Source organism: Pipistrellus kuhlii, unplaced genomic scaffold (genome assembly GCF_014108245.1).
Source record: "Pipistrellus kuhlii isolate mPipKuh1 unplaced genomic scaffold, mPipKuh1.p scaffold_m20_p_2, whole genome shotgun sequence".
Taxonomy (NCBI): Eukaryota; Metazoa; Chordata; class Mammalia; order Chiroptera; family Vespertilionidae; genus Pipistrellus; species Pipistrellus kuhlii.
Genome location: NW_023425515.1, coordinates 54,127,800 through 54,154,975, shown reverse-complemented (window position 1 = coordinate 54,154,975; position 27,176 = coordinate 54,127,800). Strand labels below are relative to the sequence as shown.

Here is a 27,176-nt window from a genome sequence, read left to right as displayed (position 1 = left end):
AATATAAAATCAACACACAATGAAATTACATTTCTTTTTTTTACATTTCTATTTACTAAAGTCTAATATATAGAAACCAAAATTTAAAGCAACATTCATAATTGCTTCAAAAATTAATGCTTAGGGATAAATCCAACAAAACATGTACAAAATTACTAAATGCTGATGAAATATATCAAAGACATAAATGGAAGGAGAGATACCAAATTCATGGTCTGGAAGACTCCAAGTAGTCAAGATGCCAGTTCTTCCCAAACTGATCTGTAGGTTTAATACAATCCTTATTAACACATCAAGGAGTTTTATAGGCTCAGATCCTCTTCTTCTAAAATGTGTATGGAAAGGCACAGGGTTCAGCATGTCTAAAACAATTTTTAAAGAGAAGAATGAAGTGAGAGGAACCACTCTACCAGATGATGAAGCTTGTTAAACAGCTACAGTGGTCAGCATATTATCTTTGGAGGGATAGGCACAAAGATCAGTGGAACAGCCAGAGACACACAGCTGTATCGAAGTGATTTTCCCCCCCAAAGACATAAAAGCAGTTCACTGAAGTAAGGGTAGACTTTTCAACTAATGGTGCTGGAGCAACTGTATTTATCTCAGAGAAATAAAAACTTAGGTTCACACAAAAACCTGTACAAAAATGTTCACAGTAAAAATAAAATGTTCACAGCAGCTTTATTTTTAAAAGCCAAAAAACTGGGGGAAAAACAAAAAACAAAACAAATATCCTTTATATCCATCAATGGATAAATGATTAAACAAACTGTGGTACATCTGTACCACAGAATAGTACTCAGCATAAAGAGGAATGAACTATTGATACTTTCAACTTGAATGGATTTCAAAAAAATTATGCTGAATTTTTTAAAAAGCCAACCTTCAAAGGTTATATAATGCATGATTCCACTTATATAACATTCTTGAGATGACAAAATTTAAGAGAAAAAGAACAAATTAGGGATTAGGGACTTGAAGAGGTGGCTGTAACTATATAAGGGAAGCATAATGAATCCTGTATCATGACTGTGGTGGTCACATGAACCTACTTGTGATAAAATTGCACTAAATATGTACATGCACACACAAATTAGTGCATGTGTAACTGTTGAAATCTGAATAAGGTTGATGGACTGTCAATGTGTGAGACTGTATCAGAGTTATGCAAAATATTACCCTTTGGAGAAATTAGATGAAGGGTATATCTCAAAATAAGAAGTTAAAACAAAGGAATAATCCATTATACAAGGGTGAGCAAAAGTAGGTTTACAGTTGTAACTACACAAAACAGTTTCTTTTTATATTAGTATAATCCTAAATTATCTTTTTCATATACGTAAACAACTGTAAACCTACTTTTGCCAATCCCTATATGTATCGAGTTACAATCATGATCATAACTTTATGAACTAACCCTGGCAACTTCAGTTCAGAAATTATCAGTCATTTGTCTACTCAACATCCATGTTAGGCACTGTTCTAGGTGACAGAACTTCTGGGCTGAAAAAAGCAGAAAATATGAAATATAAAAATAGCTCAATTAATGAGAAAGGTAATTACATTTACAATCACACATGTGAGAACTGGACCCAAATTAAATTTCTAACAATGAAATTAATTTTTGGAATATTACATACTCATTAAAATGATTATGAAAACTATTTAACAGAATAGAAAATGACTATAAAATTAAGGGGAATACAAAATCATCCATTCATTAGTATTATGATAATTAATGACAACTTGCTTTTATATGAATAAACTTTTATTAAATTTTAGATAATTAGAAATAAAGAAATGCAAGATAAATGCTTTCTAAACATCTGATATTATCATCTCTGTGTCATAGTATTTTCACACTTGTGTTTATTAAAAGTATAGATATTCGTTTATTTAAATTTTGTACAAAGTCAAGAACCATCAAATGAAAAAAATAAGTAATGCTAAAGTAAATTCAGTTTTCATCAGTATTGGAATGGTTAGGTTCTGATCTTAGCCCTCTTGGAAAAACAGTGTAGGCAGCAGCTGTTGGTTTCCATTTAGACAAATAAGTTTGAAAATAAGGAGTCCACTCCCTGTGGTAACTATGCTTACAGGAAAGCAGAGCAAAACATAATGGGATGAGCGAGTAAGAGACAATACCGGGAAAAGAAAAGATGCTTCTATGGAATCATGGGAGTCAGTATCATAAATAATTTAGGAAAAAGTCTGGGAAGAAAACATTTGTGTGCTGCTTATAGTGTGATTAAGGCGAGATAGTCACCAATCCAAATATGACCCTATCTACAGAGCACAAAATAGAGCGGAGAGTTTGTCAATTACCAGGTGAACTCATAAGGCCACACTTGGTAATTAATCACAAAAGGAGTCTCTTTACAGGGATGTAAAATGCATTTGGACACAAATGTACTCCTGAGCTCTGACAAACGTGGGGCAGACCCTTCCAGGAGCATACCTGAAGACACATCCTTTTGGTCTTAGTACCATATTTCATAAAAATAATTATTTTGAAGAAAAACAAAACAACTCCTGCCCTGCAACAACCTACTAACCTCTGCCTGTCAAACAAGAAAGTTATCTTCCCTCAGCACAAAAGGCATCAGGTGCTGCCCTCGTTAAGAGTGACCCGGTGTGACAGCAGGGAAGCCCTGCTCTGAGAGGCTGCCAGGTATGCTCCAGTCCCTGGACCTGCCTGCCTCCCTCTCCTGTGCTGCCCCCATCCCCCAGCCTCGCTCTTTCCTGATGGCCTTCCGTGGGCCCAATGAACAGCCACTGACTGTGGCGTTAACTAATAACAGTATTTTCTTTCCTAGTCCAATGCCTTCATGCATTTTTTTTTTAAAAAAAACCAATACATTTATTTTAAAAAAATACTTTCCCAGGAAATAATGAACAGTAATTGTGGACTTGTCTAGCAGACCCTAGAAAAACCTAGACAGGCAAGAATCTGTCAATAGAGCAATATTCCAAATATGAAATTCATGGTTGAAAAATAAGTAACGATGAATGGGCTTCTCAAAGAAGTTTGTTTCCTCCCACTTCCTACTGAATTCTGCTTCTGTAAAAAGTTTTGATTCTGTGATGTAGGGACAGATATTAACCATGCCCTTTGCCCTCTACGTAGAGAGGGAATGGAGAGAGGATGTTCATTGCTTTTCTAAAGACGCCTATCTTTTAAAATAATGTCATTATTTAAACTCCATCTGGCACTTGAGACTCTTGAAAGATTATTAAGTTAGGCATGAGCTAGAGAACAAACCCATCTGGACTGCAGTTTAGATTTCCCATGGTATTCTGCTCACATCTTTTCCTTCGCTTGGCACATCTTTGAGATTCAGCTTACTGACTAGGATCCCGGGGCATCGGAGGTGGAGGAACAAGTCTTCAGGACAGACATTCTGGCTCATTTCACAAATCTCAGTGGCCAGGTAACAGCATAACTGTCTTCTCTGTGCTTTTTACTAGTATCATAAGGAAACGGTTTCCCCCCTCCCCCCGCACTCATCCACCACCCCCACCCCGTGTATGGGGGGGCATCTCACTGGCTTTTTTCTGAACTCTATCTGCTCTTGTGCTATACGAGGGATCCTGCCCGGCTCTGGGCTGGCACCATAACTGGGATGGCGCCAATCCGCTCCAGTGTTGCTTGGCTGACAGTGTGGGCATGTGTGTGCTGCGGCCTAGGCTTCCTGCTGACTGAGCCATTGCTCCTGGGCATGACCTGCGGTGATGAGCCTCTGTTGGTTGTCACTATCAGAGTCCTGTGTGGAGCTGGGACCAGGTGGGTCCCGTTAGCACAGATGGCTGGTATGTTGGCATTGCCCGAGTGCAGGGAGAAAGATTGGCGCAAGTCACTGAAGTGGTTGAATGACTGTGTGTTTCTGTGAGCCTTTGGGTTGTTGCTCCAGTATCGGCTGTTGTAGGTGTTAGAGGAGGTCAGTGTGTTGTTCTCGGAGGAGGACATCTCGGTGTGAAATGCTTTGGCAGAAGAACATTTAGGTGGAAGATCATCCTCTCTGGAAAGGAACAGAACGAAGTTGTCATTGGGATTTCATTCAGGTTCACTTACCAGGCCTCTTTCTTCCACATTAAGGATAACATGTCTGTGAAACACAAATCCTCAGGGAAGGCCACAGCAGCTCTGGTGGCCTTGGCTTTAACATGCATTCCCTCTGAGACAATGCCCGAGAAATGCCCATCTTCTCAGTATCCAGAATTATAAAAGGGCATTTCAAATCTCTCAGAGACTTGTGTTTTCCAATATAACTAAAAAACAAAACAAAGCAAATATAAAAAACAAAGCAAAAAAAAAAAAATGTGTGTATGTGTGTGTGTGCATTTGCTCTAAATAGGAAAATAGTCCATGAAGAATTTTCCTGAGCTAACTGCTGTAAAATAGCTAAGAAATCAAGCTATGAATGTGAAGAACTTCAAGAAATGGTTAGAATAGGCCTGATCTTATTGCACTTTGGGGTTTGAGAGATCATTGTGGATGGCCAAAAACAAGTTTTCCTCAGTAATCTCATGCTGGGATGAAATCTGTCCCTGCATATACAGATTTAGAAGATGCTAAGAGGTCATTAATTTAATTTAATTTAAGAGGTTCATTCATTTAATATTTATTGAGTATCGTTCCACTATATGTTTCATGTAAAAAAGACACAGCTCAGATAGCCAATAAACTTATGATCAAATGGGGGTGACAATTAATATAAGAATATCTGCAAGTCTGCAGGGTTGGGTAAAGGGCAAAAGTTACTTATGTGAGGAGATGATACCTGGACTGGTCTTGAATTAGATAAAGGGATTTACTGAAGAGATGGAGAAAAAGAAAGGAATATCGCCCAGGAAGCGGGCAGAGGCCTGAGCAAAGGCCCTGAGGCATGAGAGGATGTAAATTGGAACACAAGTGATCAGGGAAGTAATGGGAGGCAAAACCAGTTATGGGAAGAGGTGAGGGGGTCAGATCCTGAAGGATTGCATGTGTCATGCTAAGTAGACTGTAGGCATAAGTCATCAAAGCCTTTTCAACAGGATATGATATGATGCAATCTGATTCTGAGCCTGAACCCTCATATTTCCACCATATGCCAAAAATCATTTTTCTTTTCCTGGCCAGTGTTACTAAGTGGTTAGAGCACTGGCCTGTGGGTCAAAGGGTCCCTGGTTTCATTCCTGGTCAAGGGCATTTGCCTAAGTTGGGGTTTATTCCCTGGTTCTGAATGGAACATGTACAGGAAGCAACCAAGCGATGTGTCTCTCTCACATTGATGTTTCTCTCTCTTCCACTCTCTCTACAAAATTAACAGGAAAAATACCCTCTTGTAAGTATTAACAATAAAAAAAAGAGTCACTTTTCTTTAAAGGTCATTTTGACATTGTTTTCTTAAGATGTTTATATTCTTGACTAAACTGTCTTTCACACAAAGCCATACTATTTTGGCCTATCTGGGTATAGGTATGCTCTGATCATATTCCTTCGTGCGTTATGTTCTCATCTATAATATGTGTCAATGTTAAACACATGTTCTAATCTAACTTTTCTACTGTGGCAGCCTCCTAACCCCAATAACTCTGGAGATCTGGGAGGGAAGGGGGACATTCTTCACTGTGTCCTCCAAGTCCACCCCTTTCATGATCCAGCAAATAAAGCTGACTAGTACCATGAGGAAAAGTGACAGCACATACAAGAAAATACCCTTTAGCCATTTTAACTACGTTGGCCATCACAGTCCTAAGATAAGCAAATAAATCTTAGTTTCCCAAATGAATGGAAATATAGACATTGGCTAAGTGAGACAAATTATCTGACACACAAACCTTATTTCATTAGGAATGTCTTCTTCCTCCTCCTCTTTATTTTTGCGTCTCCAGTAAAAGAATGCCCCTAAAATCAGTGCAATGCAAAAAATGACAATAACTGCACCAGTGCCAACGGCTCCAGCTATTAGTCCAATGCTCCTGGGCTGGGCTGCAAAATATATTTAAGGTATATTTAAACAACAAAATAAAAGAGAAATAGCATGTATCCATGCAACTCTATAAACTAAGTTTACTAAAGAATCTTCTTGAAATGTACAAAATTGCCTAAAGTATTGCATCCATATAAAGTTAAACCTCACTAAACTTTCTGTATTCCAGGGGCGAGGACTGAGGTACAGCAGGCTTGCAGTTATTGAGGGAATGAACAGTTTATATGACTTAGCTTCAGGAGAGCCACACCTACAGAGCACGTAAAAGATGGTACCTGTCTTACCTGCCTGATCTGCCCCAAAGGAACCGAGCAATCTGTGGGCTAACTTATCAGCTCATCCCAAATAGATCATGCCCTTTTGCAACTAGAATTCCAATAACCCAGAATTCTCAAATGAAGAGAAAAAAATTATATTCATTTATGATTGAGGGCATTCAACAGTTAAGCCAATATAAGAAATTTGGAGAAAATACAAGAAGGTCTTGTCCTGACTATGGTTATAGATCCTCACAAAGTGTATAATGTCTATAGCATTATACCATTAGAATTGATTTGATTCTATTGATTCTGGGGAGAAAGACCTTTTGTCATAAAGAAGATGTTATATTGCTCAAGCTGAAAAGTATACTAATACACTTATAAAATATTTTCAATAATGATTAAACAAACAAATTTCTATTTAACCCTAAACAACCCTAAAAACAATTCAGCATCACTCTTCATTCCCCAGTCTCAGACACAAAGTGGACATCAGAATGTTACATACTTACGGGAGATAACCTGGAGATCCAAAAGGCAGGTGCTGGTTCCTATGGCGTTAGAAGCCACGCACTGGTACAAACCTGAAGACAGCGTGCTGATGTTCCGAATGGTGACTGTTCCTTGAACCTGGTCTGCCAGAAAAAATAGCAGTCAAATTAGGATTTAGAGGACAAAATAAGAAAAGCAAAGAAATCAGCAGAAGATAAGACTATGAAAATAAACATGGAAGAAGTATCAATAGCTTTCTTTTTTTGCAGAGATTTTTTCCCCCATGAATTTTAAAGACCCAAGTCAGGACATCCCATTAAAGATCTGTAGATGCACAGGCTGTCTGTGCAGGCAACTCAGAGCAGAGCCCGAGCACCTCCCTCGTCAGCAAGCACCAGACTGATTCAGACACAAACACATGGCCTGTGAGAAAGCGGGTGGGCTGATTCCTCAGTCCTTCCCTTCTCTTGGCCTGCTCTGGCATGGAAGCAATTTATTGAAATGGAGCTAGAAAATAAATGTTCTTTTCATCTGCTTTCTTTTAAAGAAAAGGGAAAGTTCAACGGTGTGGAACCATAATTTAAAAGCACAAATGACCTCACCCCCCCCCCCCCACTGTTTTAGTTGGCTTCAACACTGTATCCCATGTAAACTATGCAGCTGGACTGAGTGCCCTTCAGAGTTAGAGAGAAGTAAATGTGCACATTTCCACTTCCATCCTCTCTGCTTCGTTCCAGACCAATTCTGGATGTGTTCTAGACTCACAGTGCCTGAGCTGCAATCTGCCCTAACACATGTGGCCCCGAATGTGTCACCTCATCTTCATCTATGTTTCTGTTTCCTCATGTGTGACATGGAGCTACCACTGTGCCTCTACATCATATCTCTATGAGGACTAAAGGAGATAATGTATGGAACAAGCTTTGTATGGTTCCTGATCATGCTTCCCAAGGGAAAAGCCTTCCTGGCATTGCTTGGGAAATTTAAAATTTTCTGAATCACAAAAAAAATCATAAGGAAAATGTTGAATGTCTCCAAATTCTCAATACAGATTAGTAGCTCAGGATTTGAGGTTGCGGTTGAGAGATAGGCATTCACAAATCATAAATCACTTTATATTGTTATATGGCTATATATTTTTAAATAATAATTAATAATAATAATAATAATAAAGTCATTTCTTCCATAAAAGTTCAGAGGTATTCTGTACAAAATAATAAATGGATGGCATATGAATATACTATGGCAAAATAATACATTTCAATAATATGTAAAACATGATCTCAAACTGATAAACATTTGATAATAAAAAACAGTAAAACTAAATACCAAATTAAAGTCTATATAAATATTCAAAGGTAGTATCACAAACACTTAATATTTAAGCTCTGTCATTCTGAAAGAAAATTTTAAAACAATACAGCATTAAGTGAATTTTAAAACAATATGGCATTAAACACTATTCAACAGATTTGATCTTTGTTTCATGCCAAATTTTCCAGAGGTAGAAAATTTTATTTCATTTTTGTGGTAATGCTGAATTAAGATATAGATAGAGAATGGATAGGAAGAGAGCCTATACCCATTAAGAGAAGGTCCAAAGCACCTTCAAGGCAGACATTAGGGTACATCCATCCGCTTCATATTGGCTCAGTCTTTTATTTAACATTGAAAATGTTTTGTCTTTTTGGCCTGATTTTGCCGTTACCATAGAAATAGATATTGATTTTATTGATTTGGATTTTAAATCCATTTCTGTTTTCATCTCAGTGTATTCTACAGCAACATTCCCATTTCCTTCTCTTTGCATTTCTGCTTTTGAAGCATTTACAAAGAACTGAAGTCTACAGCAAATATTCAAACACTGGAAAATAGCAATGGACATTAGTGGGCAATATCTGAATAATGTGATATTTGGATCCCCTTTATTAACACTAGAGATCCGGTGCACAAAAATTCATGCAAGAGTAGGCCTTCCTTCTCCTGGCTGCCTGCACCAGCTTCTCTCCAGGACCCGGGACCCACGCTTCCCTCCTCTGGCCACCATCAGGCACCCAGGACCCGGGCTGGCTTCCCTTGGGCAGCCTGCAGGCACCCAGGTTCCAGGCTGGCTTCCCTCCGGCCCTTGCTTTGTCAGGAAGGACATCCGGAATGATGTCCAGAAGACGTCTGGTCTAATTAGCATATTACCCTTTTATTATTAGATTACATAGAATCATGCATCAGGATTACCAAGCTAATGACTTATTCTGCTTCTAAAACAGGTAGAGAAAAATCAAAATAAATTTAAACCATTAGAGAAGCTGAATCAATAATAAAAAATTCACCAACAAAACATAACAGCAAGGCAAAGCTTAGGCAAATTCTACAAAATAATCAGATAATCTCTATCTTATTCATACTGCTGCAGAAAATAGAAAAAGAAGAAAAGCCATCCAACTCATTTTGAGGCCACTGTATAATGTGATACAAAAATTGAACCAAGGACAATAGAAGGCAGAAAAATCACAGGCCATTCTCCTCACTTATGATCACAGATGCAAAAATTCCATTAAAAACATTAGGATTATGAATGGAGCAATTCGTTTAAAAATAATCACAGACTTTATTTCAGAAATGTAAGGATGGTGCAATGTTTGAAAATCTATTAATGTAATTCACTTACTGACATTTTGATCTGGAAAATTCTTCATTCTGTCCCATGCATTATAGGATACTTGTTAGCAGCAGTCCTGGTCTCTATCCATGAGCTGCCAGTAGCACCTCTTCCCAGCTGTGACTATCAACAACATCTCCAGACATTGCCCAGTGGAACTGTCCCTGCTTGAGACCCCTGATGTAGAGGCTGCTGAACTTTCTCATGCATTATGTTTCCGGAGAACCTGGGTCAGTTGTACAAGCCTTAGAAGCACAGACCAAGGGCTACATTTTGCTTGAAGTAATATCTATCTTAAACACAGTTTTCACTTACCTTAGAATTCAAAAGTAGACACTAAAAGGATAATACTGAATCCACTGTTATTTCTCCATATGAAAATGAAGTGTACTTCCTATGATACTGGTTCTAAATCTACTCATCTCTTGACTATCCACATATGAACTAAATGATAACTTTTGGGCAACTTTTATTTTGACATGATTTTAAACTTACAGAAAGTTGCAAGAATGTCACAAGGAACTTTACTATATATATTGTACAACATCTACTCAGATTCAACATCTTCATATTTTGTCCCATAGGTTTGTAATTTTCTCACTAAGCATACAAATACTTTTCTGGGTCATTTAAGAGTGAGTTGAAGCCCGGCCATGGTGGCTCAGTGGTTGAACACTGACCCATGAATGAGGAGGTCAAGGTTTAATTTCCAGGCAAGGCACATGCTAGGTTAGGTTGCAGGCTGATCCATGACTCTCCTTCATCATCTATCTCTCTCTTTCTCTCCCTTCCTCTCTGAAATCAATAAACATATTTTTAAGTGAGTTGGGCCTCTTTACAACTAAGTAGTTAGTATTTCCTAAGAACATTCTTCGCATAATCACAGGACAAGCATCCACATCAAGAAATTTAACATTGCTATAGCAGAATTATCTAACCCACAGTTTATACTCAGATTTCACCAATTGTCCCAATAATGTCCTTTTTGGCTATTTCTTCCCCTGTCCAGATTCTAATTCAAAATTCCACATTGCATTTAATTGTTTTATCTCCTTAGTTTCTTCCCATCTGCTATAGTTTATCTTCTCTTTGGTTCACTTGATGTTTCCTCCTGATTGGGTTCAGTTTGTGTGTCTGACATGAATACCACAGCAATAATGTTGTGTCCTTCTCAGTGTATATACTAGGAGGTACAGGATAACACCTTCTAACAATATTAATAAATAGAGGCCCGGTGCATGGATTTGTGCACAAGTGGGGTTCCTCAACCTGGCCTGTGCCCCCTCACAATCCAGGACCCCTCAGGGGATGTCAGACTGCCAGTTTTGGCCCAATCCCTGTAGGCCAGTCCAACATCCCCCAAGGAATATAGCAGTGCACAAAGCAGCAGGCAGCCTAGGAGGAGCCTCACCGCTCTCATTCATTCCAGCCCCATGGCACCTGTCTCCGCCATGGGGCTGGAACACCGCAGCTATGCTCACCAACCATGAGCCTGGCATCTGGCACCTGTCGGTCAGCTGAATGGCACTCCCACTGTGAGAGTGCACTGACCACCAAGGGGCAGCTCATGCATTAAGCATCTTCCCCCTAGTGGTCAGTGCATGTCATAGGTGACCAGTCAAATAGTCGTTTAGGCTTTTATATATAGAGATGTTCACTTTGATCACCTGGTAAAAGTGGTATCCACCAGGTGTCTCTATTATAGAGTCACAGCTGACCCTTGAATAACACAGGAGTTAGGAGAACTGACACACACCCCAGCAGTAGAAAATCTGCATATAATTTTTGACTCCCCTAAGACTTAACTAGAAGTAGCCTACTGTTGACCAGAAGCCTTATGGATAACCTAAACAGTCAATACTTATTTTGTACATTATATGTATTATGCATGGTATTGTTACAATAAAGTAAGCTAGATAAAAGAAAATGCTATTTAGAAAATCATAAGGAAGAGAAAATACATTTATAGTATTTATTGGAGAAAAACTGCATATAAGAGGATACCTGTAAATTCAATCCCTTGTTGTACTCTTGTTGTACAAGGGTCAATTGTATTATTTTTTTCTGTGCAACTAATAAGTAATTTGTGGAGACATATTTTGGAACTATATAAATATCCTGTTCCTTATCAAACTTTTGTTCATTATTTTGACATCAGTGATGCTTTCCTAACTCAACCATTCCTTCTATATACAGTAATACAATAGGTATTCTACTGTTAAAAAATGGCTTTCCCTTATTCTACTGGCTTTCTTTTATCCCCCATTTATTTATGTATGTCAGCAGGGACTCTCATTTTATTCAATGGATTATGTTTTTATTTTAATGTTCAAATTGTCTCAGATTTGGCTGGAAGAAATGTCTTCAAGCTGGCCCCTACATACAAGGTCAATGCTAATTCCCACATGTTATGCCCCTGTCACTAATCAGACATCTGGGGTGCGTTTCTCTGGTGTCAAACATTCTTTTCTCAGAGATGCATCCTGAGTTTATATTAAGCAACTGCAAACATATTAGTAAAGTAAATCTTCTGAAAAAATGTTGAGATTAAATGTTATTTTGAGATCTATTTTATCTATAATAGCTATCAACAGGTAGACTTAAAACTCAGACACATTTAATGTGCATTATGAAACATGAAATTATCTAAAGTAATTCCGATAACCGATCCAGTTTGAATTATAAAAGACAAACATTTTCATCTTTGTATCCCAATTATCTTTTATACCCAAAGAACCAAAGAATATTCAAGTTGCAAAGAAAATATCAAAAATTGTGCACCAGCTGGTCTGGCACAGTGGATAGAGCATCAGCCTGCAGACTGAAAGATCCCACGTTCAATTTCAGTCAAGGACACATGCCTGGGTTGCAGGCCCAATCCCCAGTAAGGAGTGTGCAGGAGGCAGCCAATCAATGATTCTCTCTCATCATTGATGTTTCTATTTCCCTCTCCTTGTCCCTTCCTCTCTAAATCAATATTTTTAATTTGACTGATATATATTTATTCATAAACAAGGTATGGAAAGTTCTTTCTACAGATATTTCACAACTTACATACAACTACTTTTAAATGTTCATTTGTAATTCCAAACTTAATCCAGTATTTCAAAGAAATGTTATAAATTATAAAAGCTTAAGGTGAGCAATATCATCTTCAATATACTGTTTAACTCCTTTACTTTACAAAAGGCAACACAGGCTGAAAGAGGTAAACTGTCACAGAAAAATCTAGAATTTGAAAATAATTTCAGGATTTGAAGACAAGTTCTATTTCAAACATATCACTTATAATGGTGAGATCAACAAGTTAGTACAGAAATAAAGCTATTTAGCCCACAGTGTGGCTAAAACACCTACCAATAAAAAATCAGTAGAGGACAATATTGTAATAATCATTATTAGAGTAACAAAAGGTATTACGTTGAAAGAAATGTTTTAAAATAATGACATTTGGACTTAAAGGTGATGGGAGGTCCATTGATATTTCTGTTGTGACTCTGAAAGAAAACGAACAAACTCTTTAAGAAGTTGGTGGTCCTGGTTCTTTAATATGTCTAACTTCACATACAACTTAGGACTTTCCTTTTCCATAATTCATACTAATCAGACATAATTAAGGTTGTTTTAGATCTCTCCATTAACTGCCAATTCATATATATATATATATATATATATATATATATATATATTATTTTTAATTGATTTCAGAGAGGAGGGGAGAGAGATAGAAACATCAATGATGAGAGAGAATAACTGACTGGCTTCCTCCTGCACAATACCTACTGAGGAGAGGTGGAGAATCGAGCCTGCAACCCAAGCATCTGCCATTGGCCGGAATCGAACCTAGGACCCTTTAGTCAGCAGGGTGACGCTCTATCCACTGAGCCAAACTGACTAGGGCAACTACCAATTTTTTTAATATTTTTACATCTGTCCTGAAAATGTTACAGTAAGCATGTTCTGTATTATTGATGATGCAAAACCCGAGACTGCTAATTCCTAATTTTTAGAAATAGACTTTAAGTATAATTCTATAATTTTCCTAATATTATTTCATAAAATTTCCTCAATTTTTTCAGAGGTGTTTCTTTTCATATCAAATATAAATAGCTGGGCTAACATGTAGAAAGCCATCAGTGATATCTATGCCTTCCCTATGTTTATCTGTCTGGTGTGATCAATTCCTAGATGATAGGTGGGGCCTTTTCCTGTTCTCTTTCCCATATCCCTCCTCTATTAGACATGAGGCTGAAAATTAGATGATTTCCATGACCATGCAGGTGTTCCTCATATAAAAGTAGGCAGTTGCATCTCAAGTACGAAGTGGATCCTCAGTGATGAACTTCAAGGATTATCTTACAGTTAACAACACAAAGAAGCTACCACTGAGCTATTTTAAAATCTTCACTATGATGGAACAGAATTTCCTTATATAGTTACCACTGAATAATCTGTATTTCATAAAACCAGCAATGAGAAGATATAATACAATGTTTTATTCTATTTATAGTTGAAAACACAAAATGATCCAGATAGCGTTTTCAGCAGTTAGAAATACAGTGTGTGTGTTTTCAAAATCTGTGAAAGCTATTACTTTGTGAGTTTTAGAATCAAAATTTTCCACATAACTAATTCAATGAGTTAAGCAAAACTCTACTACATACCCTGAGTGGCTGTTGGAGGTAGCTTGAAGGTATTGTCTAACTTCTCCCAAAGGTAAGTTGGCCGAGGAATGCCTTCCTCGGAGCTGCAGAGCAGGATGACATCGCTGCCGATATCCTGGGATCCTTGGATTTGGCAATGAGGGGCAGAGGGGGGAACTATAACAGGAAGAATAAGCAGCAAAGTATGCAGTCACTACAAGCCAAACGATGACAGAGGTGAGATCCAACATTCAGTACACTAGGACCTCACTGCTTGTGGAACACATACACCAGGAGACTATCTGAGTGAAGCCAGTGACAGTCATGTACCATTCACAGGGTGCCTACAACGTCAGTCAGCAGGGAACAAGTATGTAAAAGGGGCTACATTCTCTGAGGTATCTTATGGGCTTGCTTTCACTCTGCTTCCTCTAAAGAATTCTTGAGATTTTTTGCTCAACATATTGCCTTTAAAAACACTGCTGAATACGTATGTTCAGAGTAGCATCATTTACAATACCACAAGGTGGAAACAACCCAAGTCTCTATAGATAGATGAATGGGTAAGTGAAATGCAGTTGTAAATACAATGAAATATTATTTAGACTTGAAAAGAAAATTCTGACATGTTACAACATTGATGAACTTTGAAGACATTATGCTGAGTGAAATAAGCTAGTCATAAAAAGACAAAATGTCATTCCACTTATATGAGGTATCTAGAGTAATCAAATTAATGGAAACGGAAAGTAGGACAGTGATCTCCATCAGCTGGGGGTAGAGTGGCATGTTTTTTAATGGGTACAGAGTTTGAGTTTTGCAAAGTGAAAGTAGTTATGGAGATTAGTTGCACAATAATGGGAATGTACTTAACACTATTGCACTGCACTATAAATTTCATGTTACATGTATTTTACCACAGTGAATTTCTTTCATTACTGAAAGAGGCCACTTATAGAGAAAATACCTCAAGGAAGAGCAACCACTTACCCTGCCAGCTCCACTCTGGCTAAGATCACCTCAACAAGGTCCTTTACAAACAAAAATCAGGCAGACCTACTTTATACCTAAGCTGCTTTGAGGTAGGGGAAGTCATGGTAAGGTTCAAATCTACCTACTACTTGACAGTAATACAGTACACATTTTTTAATCATTAAGGTGGATGAGGACACAAAGATCATGAAATAAAAAATTAGTGGGGAAAAAAACACTAAAGAAAAAAGGTGGTGATTCATAGCCAAAAAACAAACAAACAAACAAACAAACAAAACAAAAAAAAGCAAGCAAAAAAATATAAAGAAAGTAAGCTCATGGCTTGGAGTCTCTTATTAGGAAATAGAGGCAGTAGAGATTAAATCCAAGAAATGATGTATTTGTAATGCTAATGGCTTTTCAGTGAATGTATTCCATCTTACAAAAACGAATGAATGAATGAATGAATGAATGAGTGACTAAATAAAAGAATGAAAAATAAATGCAGTACACAGAAGAACAGGAAAGAAGGTGGGTGGAGGAAAAGAGGACAATGAGAGTAACCTATAGGTAGGAAGAGTAAAAAAATCTCAGGGTACCCTACCTGCTACGATAGGATAAACCAATCTCCTCAGTTTAGTGTCTTCAACATTGCCACTGTGATGCTATGAGGGGAAACCAACATAATTCTTTGAAGGCAGCATTAATTATAAAATAAATTAAAGGCTTTTTGTCCCTTCCTTTAAAAAATAAAGAAAATAAATAAACTTGGAGAATGTGGGAATCTATTGAATAGTTAGCTAACTTATAGGCATAAGCATCAGAATAATACTAAATTCCAATAGTATTCATGAATATCTTAAAATCTACAACTTTAATATATTAGAATGAATGATACTTTTAGGACAGAATTCTCCAACCTGGTTCTTAGTTTTCTTAATCTGTTTAAAAACTGGGAGGACAAGGCACCGCGGCTTTGGCATATCCTCACCCAAGGCAGAAAAATGTCAAGAGCCCCCAACGTTAGTGTCCTCAAGTGACTCAATAATGGAAGAGATGGGGAAAGAGCTTGCCAAGGAGCATGGGAGCAGGTTCTGAGATTTAAGTAGGATGAAGGGCCATCAAAAGCATCAACCTTTTCTAAGTACTTCCTCGGTCTCCCCAAATGAATTGCCTTTAGCCACTTCTACCATAAGCATCCATTTCGGAGGGAGTGTTTTACTTCAGAGGCAGTGGAACTGAGAAATAAAACATGTTTAAAGTGGAGATAAATTAAGTATTAGTCTAACTTGCCAGTAAAATGGAAAGTACACTAATATAAGTAAAGAAACCTACATTTTAATCTTAACTTTATTGTGCTTCTTATCTATATAACCTTAGAAAAGACCCTAATCTATTTGGTCTTGGTATTAAGACCAATTTGATCATATAACTCATTTAAATAAGGATACTTTTGAGAGTAAGAGGAGGTATTATTAAAATCATGCCAGGACAAGAAGTGTAAACCAACGACTGGTGAGCCTACTCAGAGTTACACAGACATGATGAAGTAGTTAACTATTTTCACATGGGCTGAAACTTCTGCTTCATACTCATAAATAATTCTTGATTTAATTTGCTCTCAGCAATACACCCTCTCTTGCACAGTCCTAAGGAAAGTGAGAGGCCACTTGTGACGGTATTGTATATCATCTTTATCCAGGAAGTGAACTTTAGAAAGCTACTAAAATGGAGTGTGGCAGGGGTTGGCGGGGGAGACCAAGCAGCACGGAGAAGCAGAGAGGACGTGGGCTGGGCAGAGAGATGACATGAGAAGGACACAAGCGGACTGTGAGTGCAGTAAACGTGCTTGAGAGGAGATTTGTAAGTAAAGCCCAAGTGTTTGGGACATTTGCTGTCACTCACCTAAAACTGTGAGACCGGTGACCCCAATGTTCCTGCCCCCTCTATCCGGAAGGTTGTTCACCAAACACTGGTAGGTGCCAGTGTCTGAGAGCTGAGTGTTGTTAATGAAGATAGAGACATTGGTGGCTGGCATGGTGCCTGCAAATCCCACCCTGCCGTGGAACTGCGGGGAGCCATCAAACATCTGCCCACCCTGATACAGGATGACCTGCAAAAGAAAACAAAGTCAGTAAACTGGCCACTGCCTCTCCTTCTGGACATGTAACTGTAACTACCTAGTAAACAGGAGACTGCACCAAACATTAGAAAACTTTATATCTAACTTAGAGCTTCCACCAAGTTCTTACTGTAACACCAGTCTGTTAGTATCCTGGGATTCTAAATTTTACATACCAAATTGGAATAACATTATTTCCTTACCTAACTCATCAGAATAAAGAAAACATATTTATGCTATGCTACTATCAGCCCATAAATATTTCTACTGGTTCAAAAAATTATATCTAAATTGAATGTGTTTTTTTTAAAAAAAAAAAATGAGTGCTGCTATTCTCTTGCTTACTAGGTCACATAATATATCACAGGTAATAATTGAATATACATGAATGTCATGAAAGGAAAGGAGAGTTATTAGCCCATGATCGCTTTCTTATATCAATTTCTATCATCAAAGTTAACTATCCATGGGAGGGGGCTTAGAGGAGTGGGGCTGCAAAACGCCCTTAGGGCTGGGAGTGGGGGACTTGGTTCTATTCCAACTGGACCAGTAAATGTTTGCATAACCGTAGCCAAGTCTTTCTTTGCCTGTTTGACTCAGTCATTGGCTCCTAAAATGGTGAGGTTGAACAAAATGATCTCAAAGGTTCAGTCCAATTACACAAGTTCCACAGTTTAAAGAAATTCAAGAAGTTCCAATTAAATCTACTTGTTCCCCCTACAGAAGAATGAATAGGAGGTTATGTCCTCACCCTTTCCTGCCAGACAACTCCCTTCAGAAAATTGAGCTTATCAAATATTTTTAGGTAGTGATAAGTTTATTGAAGCAGGAAAGCTTCATAAAAGAAATAATTAACTCTGGGAATGAAAGTATAGTCATAATCACAATGCATTAATCTTCTGAGCATTCTTTTCTGCAGTAGCTATCACATATTATATGTTTGTTGCCTATAATTGATACACCTTATTAGGAAATAACTTCTATTTTCATGTACCCTAATTTGTTTGAAACTTCAGTATGCCGGATGGATTTGTTTAAAATACTGTATCAATAAAATTAGCAAAATAATACAAGTACTACTTTCTTAATATCACAATCTTTAAAAAGTACTTTCACATCCACCTTGTTTCAGTCCCTGACTTTCAAAATGTATTTTGCTTTGGTATATAATCAGTTTTGGCATTTTCTGTCAGTGATTTTTTTTAATAAAATTTCAGGTTCCTACATAAAATTCTCAGAGCCCCTTGACATCCGTTAATTTTTCTAAAATGTCTCTTCTGATAGTTGACTTAAAGCAGGAGTAGAACTTAAAGCAGCACAGGCAGTGCACACTCAGCATGCCACCTTTCTCTAGAACTCACGCATGTCCTCAGGATGCTTTCCTACCTGGCTCCTCTGAAAAGATTAATTTCCTAGAGGCAGCGCAGGATGGCATAGAAGTACCTGCTCAGGTTGATTGGCATTGGCGAGAGGAATGACCATCCAAATGACATTGAGGTTGATGAGGGCAGCACTGGTAGTGAAAGTACAGGGCAGGACTGCTGTCTGACCCCGGGCCACCTGGACACTGCCAGGGCTCTCTGAGACCTCCAGGGAAACGGTGACACCTAGGGAAGAACCAACAGGAGGTTATGTGCTCACCCTTTCTGGACAGAGAGCTGCATTTTCATGTGATTCATAATGTATACAGACTATGACAGTCTTACTAAACAACTACTGACCAGTCACTGAGACAAAGTAATGGAAACTATTCATCCTTTTTTTTTTTTTTACCTCTTAGTAACTACAAATGAAAAATAGCAGAGGCTACTTATTCTATTTTGTAAGTCATTATTTGGTATTTGGCCAGATTCAAATATAACATAGGAGAATTCAATTGACATGGTTTGAGCAAAACTTGACACAGTGATGGGGGATGCAAAAAATGAGGCTATTTTTTAAAAAACCATTATTATATTAGCACAATTACAATATCAAATGCTTATACATAAATCTAACAAAATATTTGCAGGAACTATAGCCTGAAAACTCTAAGATGCTGATAAAATAAATAAATAAATAAAATAAAATATTGAGTAAATGTTCAGCTATGGAATGTTCATGAGGACTGGATAATTCAATATTGTTAAAGTGCCAATTTTCTCAAAAAAATCTACAGATTCAGGGCAATCCCGGTCAATATCCCAGAAGGCTTTTTGTTGATATTGACAAACTATTGTAAATCTAAAACACAAGCAAATGGAAAGTACTATAACAGTCAAAAAAATATTGAAAAATAATTTGGAAAATTTATACTATGTGCATACAAAGTTTGCTATAGCGCTATAGTAATCAAGACAATGTGGTACTAGCACAAGGACAGACACCAGATAACTGAATTTTATACTTTAAGTAAGCCCTTATATTTATGGTCAAATGCTTTTCAACTATGGTACAAGACAATTAAGTACGGGAAAGAATTGTCTTTTTCCATAAATGGTGTTGTAACAATTCAATATTAAAATGCAATAAATAAATAAATAAATAACTCAGACCATTGTCTCATAGCACAAACAAAAGTCAACTCAAAATGTACCACAGACCTAGGCCTAGCCTGGTGGCTCCGTTGGTTGGAGCATCATCCCATATGCCAAAAGATTGCAGGTCTGATCCCCAGTCAGAGCACATAACTAGATGAGGGCAGATGCCAGAAGCAAAGAATGAATGTTTCTTCTCTCTTCTCTCTCTCTCATCTTTCTCACTCTCTCCCTCCCTCCTTCCCTCCCTTTCTTCCTTCTTTCCTCTCTAAAATCAATAAACACATCCTCAGATCGGTATTAAAAATAAAAAAATGTGCCACAAAGCTAAAAATATAAAACTTCTAGAAACAAACTTTGTGAGTTGGGGTTAGTCAAAGAGATTTAACATAGCACAATAACCATAAATCATAAAAGAAAACAATAACTGGACTTGATTAAAATTTTTAAAACTTGAGTGATTCAATATATTGGGTCTAGTAATAATTAATGTCGTTTTTTATGGTACAAGACAATTAAGTACGGGAAAGAATTGTCTTTTCCCATAAATGGTGTTGGAACAATTCAATATTAAAATGCAATAAATAAATATTTAAATATTTAAAATCTTGCTTGGCGTTGACTTGTATTGACATAACCTTCAAACACGTGGTATCTACAGAACGTGTGAAGTGCAATTAACAAGTTTTGCTTGAAAAAGTTTGTGTTTGGTTTGGTTTTTGTTGCAAAACTAGGACTAAGAAGATGGCAGATGAAGAGCATATTCGGCACTGCATGCTTTACGAGTTCCAATTAGGAAGAAAAGCAAGTGAGGCTGCAAAAAACATCTGTAGTGCTCTTGGTCAAGATGCAGTTAGCGCCAGAAAATGCCAGTGTTGGTTTGAGAAATTTCACGAGGGAAATTTTTCGTTAGATGACAAGAGTGGTCGAGGCCATGTGTCCAATTTTGATCAAGAAGCTCTTCAAGCTCTTTTGGTGCAAAATCCTCAAATTACCCAACAAAAGCTTGCGACAACTTTAAATTGTTCACAAAAAACAATTTCCAATCAATTGCGTGCACTTGGCAAAGTCCAAAAGTTTGGAAAATGGGTTCCTCATGAGTTGACCAACAACAACCGTAATCAAAGAGTCACAATTTGCAGTTCGCTCCTCTCTCGTCAAAACCGTTTGCCGTTTTTAGAGCAAATTGTTACCAGAGATGAAGAATGGGTGCTGAATGTTAATTTGAAAAGGCAGCCTCAATGGTTGGACAAAAATGAGGCTCCGCAGCCCACGCCAAAACCTGACTTGCATGCGAAAAAAGTGATGTGTGTTTGGTGGAATTTTAAAGGAATTCTTCATTATGAACTTTTACCATCTAACCAAACCATTACAAGTGCAGTATATAGTGCCCAATTGGAAAGGTTAGCCCAAGCTTTAAGAGAAAAAGAACCCGCGCTGATTAATCGGAAGGGCGTAATTCTTCACCATGATAACGCACAACCGCATACTGCAAGAATCACTGCTGAAAAACTGTGCCAGTTGGAATGAGAAGTTCTCCCTCAACCTGCATATTCTCCTGATATTGCCCTTCCGATTACCATTTGTTTCGTTCTTTGCAAAACTTTCTTCTTGGAAAAAACTTTAATAATGAAGAATGCCTCAAAAATACATTGACCGAATTTTTTGCATCAAAATCACAAGAATTTTACAACAGAGGGATTAAAATGCTTCCTGAGCGTTGGGCACAAGTAGTAGAAAACAACGGCAACTATATTGTTGATTAAATTTTGTTGTATTGTTTAAATAAATTTGATTTAAAAAGGTATTAGAAAACGACATTAATTATTACTAGGCCTAATATATAATTTTAAAAAACAAAAGAGCAAGATACAGACTTAGAAAAAAAATATTTGTAAACCATATATCTAATAAAGGACTTGTTTAAAGAATATATAAAGAACTATTACAACTCCATAATAAAAAGACAAATAATCCTATATAATAAAGAGGTAATATGCAAATTAACCATTACTCCAACACACAAGATGGCCACCCCAATGTGGACACAAGATGGCTGCCACAAGATGGCAGTTGTGAGTGATCAGGCCAGCAGGGGAGGGCAGTTGGGAAGGACAAGGCCTGCAGGGGAGGACAGTTGGGGGACCAGGCCAGCAAGGGTGGGGGGGGGGGGGTCAGTTAGGGACAACCAGATCTGCAGAGGAGGGCAGTTAGGGGTGATCAGACCAGCAGGGGAGGGCAGTCAGGGGCAACCAGGCTAGCTGGGGAAGGCAGTTAGGGGTGACCAGGCCTGCAGGGGAGGGCAATTAAAGGGGACCAGGCTTGTAGGGGAAGGCAGTTGGGGGTGACTGGCAGGTATAGGGTGACCAGGCCTGCAGGGAGGGCAGTTGGGAGGCAGAGAGGGACCAGGCCTGTAAGGGAGGGCAGTTGGGGGGACCAGGCCTGCAGGGGAGGGTAGTTGGGTGTGACCAGGCCAGCAGGGGAGGGCAGTTGAGGACAACCAGGTCTGCAGGGGAGAGCAGTTAGGGGTGATCAGGCCAGCAGGGGAGGACAGTCAGGAGCAACCAGGCCATCAGGGAGGACAGTTAGGGGTGACCAAGCCTGCAGGGGAGGTCAGTTAGGGGCGATCAGGCTGGCAGGCAAGCAAGCGGTTGGGAGCAAGCAGTCCTAGACTGTGAGAGGGATGCCTAACTGCCCATTTGTGCCTGATCCCATTGAGGAGTGCCATATTGGAGAGGGTGCAGGCTGGGCTAAGAGACACACACACCCCAGTGCATGAATTTCATGCACCAGGCCTCTACTCTATTAAAATGGATAAAATATGCTCAACATTATCACTCATTAGGGCACTGCATATTAAAACCACAATAAGATACCATTACACACCCACTTGTAGTGGCTATACCCAAGACAAAATCAAGTGCTGACAAGGATGTAGAGAAACTAAAACTATTCTCACTCTTGCTGGAAATGTAAAATAGTTTCAGGTTTTTAAATAGTTTAACATAAACTTATTATACAACATGGCAATTCCATCCCTAGGAATCTAAACAAATAAAATGAAAATATACTGAGTGGCCAGATTATTATAATCTCTGAACACATAATCATCTGGCCACTCAGAGTGTGTGTGTGTGTGAGAGAGAGTGCGTGAGTGTGTGTGTGTGAGAGTGTGTGTGTGTGTGTGTGTGTGTGTGTATGCCTTCCTTCCCTTGGCTTCCAGCACTCGTTTTCCTCTGGCACATGGGACCCAGGCCTTCGCTCTAGTCAGAGTCTTCCTTCTTCATCTTTGTTGCAGACTCTGGCCAGAGTCTGCGATCTTCATTGCAGCACTCCACTCCTATAAATTCCTTCACCCCTCACTCTCCCTCTCATGGCAGGCATCCTGCCCTGCCTGACCACTCTGCATCTGGAGCAGCTAGATGGCCACCATTTTTGCCTTCTAATTTGCATACTCACTCTGATTGGCTGTGGGCATAGCAGAGGTATGGTCAATTTACATGTTTGTCTATTATTAGGTAAGACATATATATTAGAGGCCCGGTGCATGAACTCATGCATGGGCATAGGTGGGGTCCAGCCAGCCTGGCCAGGGGGAGGGGACATGGGCGATTGGCTGGCCTGCCTGCTGGTCGAACTCCTGGTCGAGGGGACAATTTGCAAATTAGCCTTTTATTATATAGGATATATACTGAGTGGCCAGATTATTATGCATTCAGAGATCATAATAATCTGACCACTCAGTGTATATGTCTATACAAAGACTTTTCTGTGAATGTTCATAGCAGCATTATTCATATCATACTCCCAAATGGAAAAATATTCACCAACTGGTGAATGGATAAATAAAATGTAGAATATCCATACAATTAAACACAAATAAAAAGCAATAAGCTACTGATACATGTTACAGCATGGATGATGAGTCTTTCAAAAGTATTTTGCTAAAAGAAAGAAATCAGATGCAAAAGACAGCAGCATACTTTATTATTCCATTTATATAAAATGTCCAGCAAAGACAAATCTATAGACAGCAAGCAAATCAGTGGTTACATTGGCTGGAGAGGAGGGAGGAGGGACTGATGCAAATAGATTCAAGCACTTTTTAGGGTGATGGAAAACTATTAAAACTGGGCTGTTGAATTTTATACTTTAAATGTAGCCCTGGGACTACCAAATATGTGGCTAACAGGAGATTAAAATCCGTCAGGGAGAACCGAAAAAGAAGCTATTCTAATCACAAAAAATGCATTAGGTCCATGGCAGTATCTCAAACTGTTTTTATTTTGGGGTGGGATCATTTCAATTCTCCCCCAAAAAGTAGCACAGAATACTGTTATGATTACATTGAGTTTATAAAAATAAATGTACATAACACCTTCCTTCTACAGGACTTCATGTTCTTCACATACAGTCTGATAGTATTCTTAGGAGTTAAATTTGCAAGATAAAATATTTCATAAAACAAGCCCTATATGTGGTAGGATACAAAGTACTTTATAAAATCAGGGAAAGTCTCTAGGTTAAACAACACTAGGGAAAGTCTCTAAGTTTTAAAAAAAAAGTTGAAAGAACCTCAGGTGTTAAGAGGCAGAACGGGGAGGTAATTTGATCACAGAACCAGAATGACCAGATAAACAAGTGCATCATCAGGGAGAAGTGAATTCATGGAGTAATGTGTTAAAATGATTATTATAAACTAGAGGCCTAGTGCACAAATTAGTGCAACAGTGGGGCCCCTCAGCCCAGCCTGCACCCTCTCCAATCTGGGACCCCTTGGGGGATGTATGACTGCCCTCTCACAATGCAGGAGCATTGGCTCCTAACCGCTCACCTGCCTGCCTGTTTGCTCCCAAACAATTCTGCTTGCCAACCTGATCACCTGCAATTGCCCTTCTTGCCAGCCGGATTGCCCACAACTGCCCTCCCCTACTGTGACTCGCCTCCTTTGCCGGGACACGTCTCCTCCACGTGAGCTGGTTGAGACTACAGGACCTGCCTCATCCACACTGAGCGGAGCCATGGGACCCCCAGGCCTCACTGTGCAGAGCGTCCACCGGGCCCCGCCTCTGCTGTGCACTCAGCCATCTTGTGAGGGTCATCTTGTGGGTGGCCATTTTTGTGGTGGCCATCTTGTGATGACATCACATGCGAGGACCACCTTGGCTTTTATTAGTATAGATATCATGGAGATGTTTTTAAGAATAAGTGTAAAAGCCAAACTGGTGACAAAACTTCTATCATTTCATGCTTCTGATAATACTCCAAGGAAAAGAATGTTACCCACTTAACCTCCCCAGAAGAATATATACCCTCCATCCTCAAGTTACTAATTTCCAACTGAACTCATACAATCTTTTATACAAATTTTAAAAAGATAAAAAATGGCCAATATCTACAATAAAAGCATAATATGCTAATTAGACCAGACAGCTGAACAACCTTCCAGACAAAGTCACAGTGGTGGGTGCTGAAGCAGTAGTGGGTGCTGATGGTTAGGGGAAATCAGGCAGGCAGGTGAGCAGTTATGGACAATCAGGAAGGCAGGCAGAGTGGTTAAGGGCAATCAGGCAGGTACACAGAGGTGTTAGGGGCCACCAGGCAGGCAAGAGAGTGGTTAGGGTTGATCAGGCAGGCAGGCGAGCAGTTGGGGCCATCAGACAGGCAGGCAAGTGGTTAGGGGCATCAGGCAGGCAGGTAGTAGAGCAGTTAGGAGCCAGCAGTCCCAGATTGTGATAGGGATGTGCAGGTGTCCAACTGCCAGTTTAAGACATCCCTCAGCAGTCGGATATCTCCTGAGAGGTCCCAGATTGGGAGAGGGTACAGGAGAGGATGCAGGCACCCTGCCCCCTTGTGCACAAATTTCATGCCCTGGAACTCTAGTAAACTAATAATGAATGAGAAAGATGTAGATGGAGAAAAAACTACCATAATATGGAAGGATTTCAGAAAAGGAAGCGTAGCTTCGCAGGACAGGGGTAGGAGCTGGGGAAAGCAGAGCAGGTCTGCTTGTAGAGAGCAAGCCTCTGGGCGGGCTGTAGGGAGTATAAACTATGAAAGACCAACTTCAGCTGCATCAACTTCACATCTTTATATAAGGTTAATCCTGAACTTATAAGTATCAAGAGAACTACAGAAGAAATATTCTAGATAAATTGTTTTCAGAACTTGTTTGAAATCTGGATCTTTTATCTATTTAGCTGTGTGGCTCCAAATAAAGCACTTAATCTCTGATTTTTGCTTTATCTGTTCAACAGGGCTAAATACTATCAGCACATCATCCAAAAGAAATGATAAGGGCAGCACCAAATGCTGATGGCTGACGGTGACTGTTGAGCTATTGCTAGCTGACATTTAGGGCACACTGGCCAAATATCAAGACCACTTTAAGCACTATACATAAACATGTACATACACTTCTACACTTAATCCTATAATGTATCTTATCCCCATTTTACAGAAGAAACTGAGGCCCAGAGAGAATCAAACCAGCTCAAGGACACAGCTCTAAGTCACATAGGAAATAGTAAGGCCTGGATTTAAATCCTAGAACTGTATCTATACAGATCACACATTATACCACACATAACTAGCACACAGAAATCAGTCACTACTATATCATACAATCACAAAATGTAAAACTAGTATGGACTTTTATGTAAAGCCATCAAATGGAAACCTCCTCTCAACTTCCTGCTTCCAAAGCTACCCTGTTTTCCCAAAATAAGACAGTGTCTTATATTAATTTTTGCTCCCAAAGATGCACTAGGTCTTATTTTCAGGGGATGTCTCATTTTTCCATGAAGAAGAAAACGGTACACATTTATTGTTAAATGAAAATAAAGGAAATTTATTACCTGTATACGGTATGGTAGTATGGTAGTTGTCAACACAAACCAAACTGTGAATCCTACAGTATCAAGAATTTACTCATTTATTCAATGACAATCATGTCATCATCTTCTGGAACATCATCATAAAAATCCAATTACTGAATTTCCTGGTGAATTTCTTGTGATTCCATTTCTTCCAGAATCAGTGGACCAAATCTCTCATGTTTAGCCTAGGGGGGACCTTATTTTCAGGGGGGTGCCTTATATTTCACTCAGAAGGAAACCTGTAAGTAGGTCTTATTTTCAAAGGATGTCTTATTTTCGGGGAAACATGGTACAAATCAGCTTTGATCTGCCTCACCTCTCCTTCCTCTCTCCTGTTAGATTAAAGGAGCTCATCTAAGACCAACCTCTCATCTGGGCATACATGTTATAATCCATTTTAGGCCTCCTTAGTACCCTTATCAGAGACTGCTCCCTCTCACGTATCTTCAACCTCTCCCACTGCACTGGAGCCTTCCTGGTAGCATTTAAACATCCTCAAGTATTTCCACTTTTTTAAAAAAAATCCCCCCCTCCACTCGACAGTCCTCTCCAGCAACTGCCCTCTTTCTGATATAGCATCATTAATCTTTTCGTAAGAGTTGTCTATACTCACTCTCTCCATAGAAACTCCTCTATTAATCTTTCTTGATTCCTTCACTCTC

The 27,176-nt window shown here is 38.9% G+C and overlaps 1 protein-coding gene across 2 annotated transcripts in view; it reads right to left on the bottom strand.

Annotated features, from left to right (window-relative positions):
* Positions 1-1,750: 1,750 nt before the first annotated feature.
* Positions 1,751-27,176, bottom strand: part of IGSF11 (immunoglobulin superfamily member 11) — a 120,986-nt gene continuing 95,560 nt past the window's right edge. The window contains exons 2-7 of one of the 2 annotated variants that reach the window (XM_036445869.2): positions 18,564-18,727; positions 16,904-17,111; positions 14,048-14,203; positions 6,748-6,870; positions 5,824-5,890; positions 1,751-4,019 (exon numbers count right to left, since the gene is read on the bottom strand). In XM_036445869.2, coding sequence (XP_036301762.1) covers positions 3,578-4,019; positions 5,824-5,890; positions 6,748-6,870; positions 14,048-14,203; positions 16,904-17,111; positions 18,564-18,727 — 1,160 coding nt within the window. In that variant the 3' untranslated portion in view covers positions 1,751-3,577. Of the gene's footprint in view, positions 4,020-5,823; positions 5,975-6,747; positions 6,871-14,047; positions 14,204-16,903; positions 17,112-18,563; positions 18,728-27,176 lie in introns of both variants that reach the window. The other variant, XM_036445868.2, reaches the window with a different exon arrangement.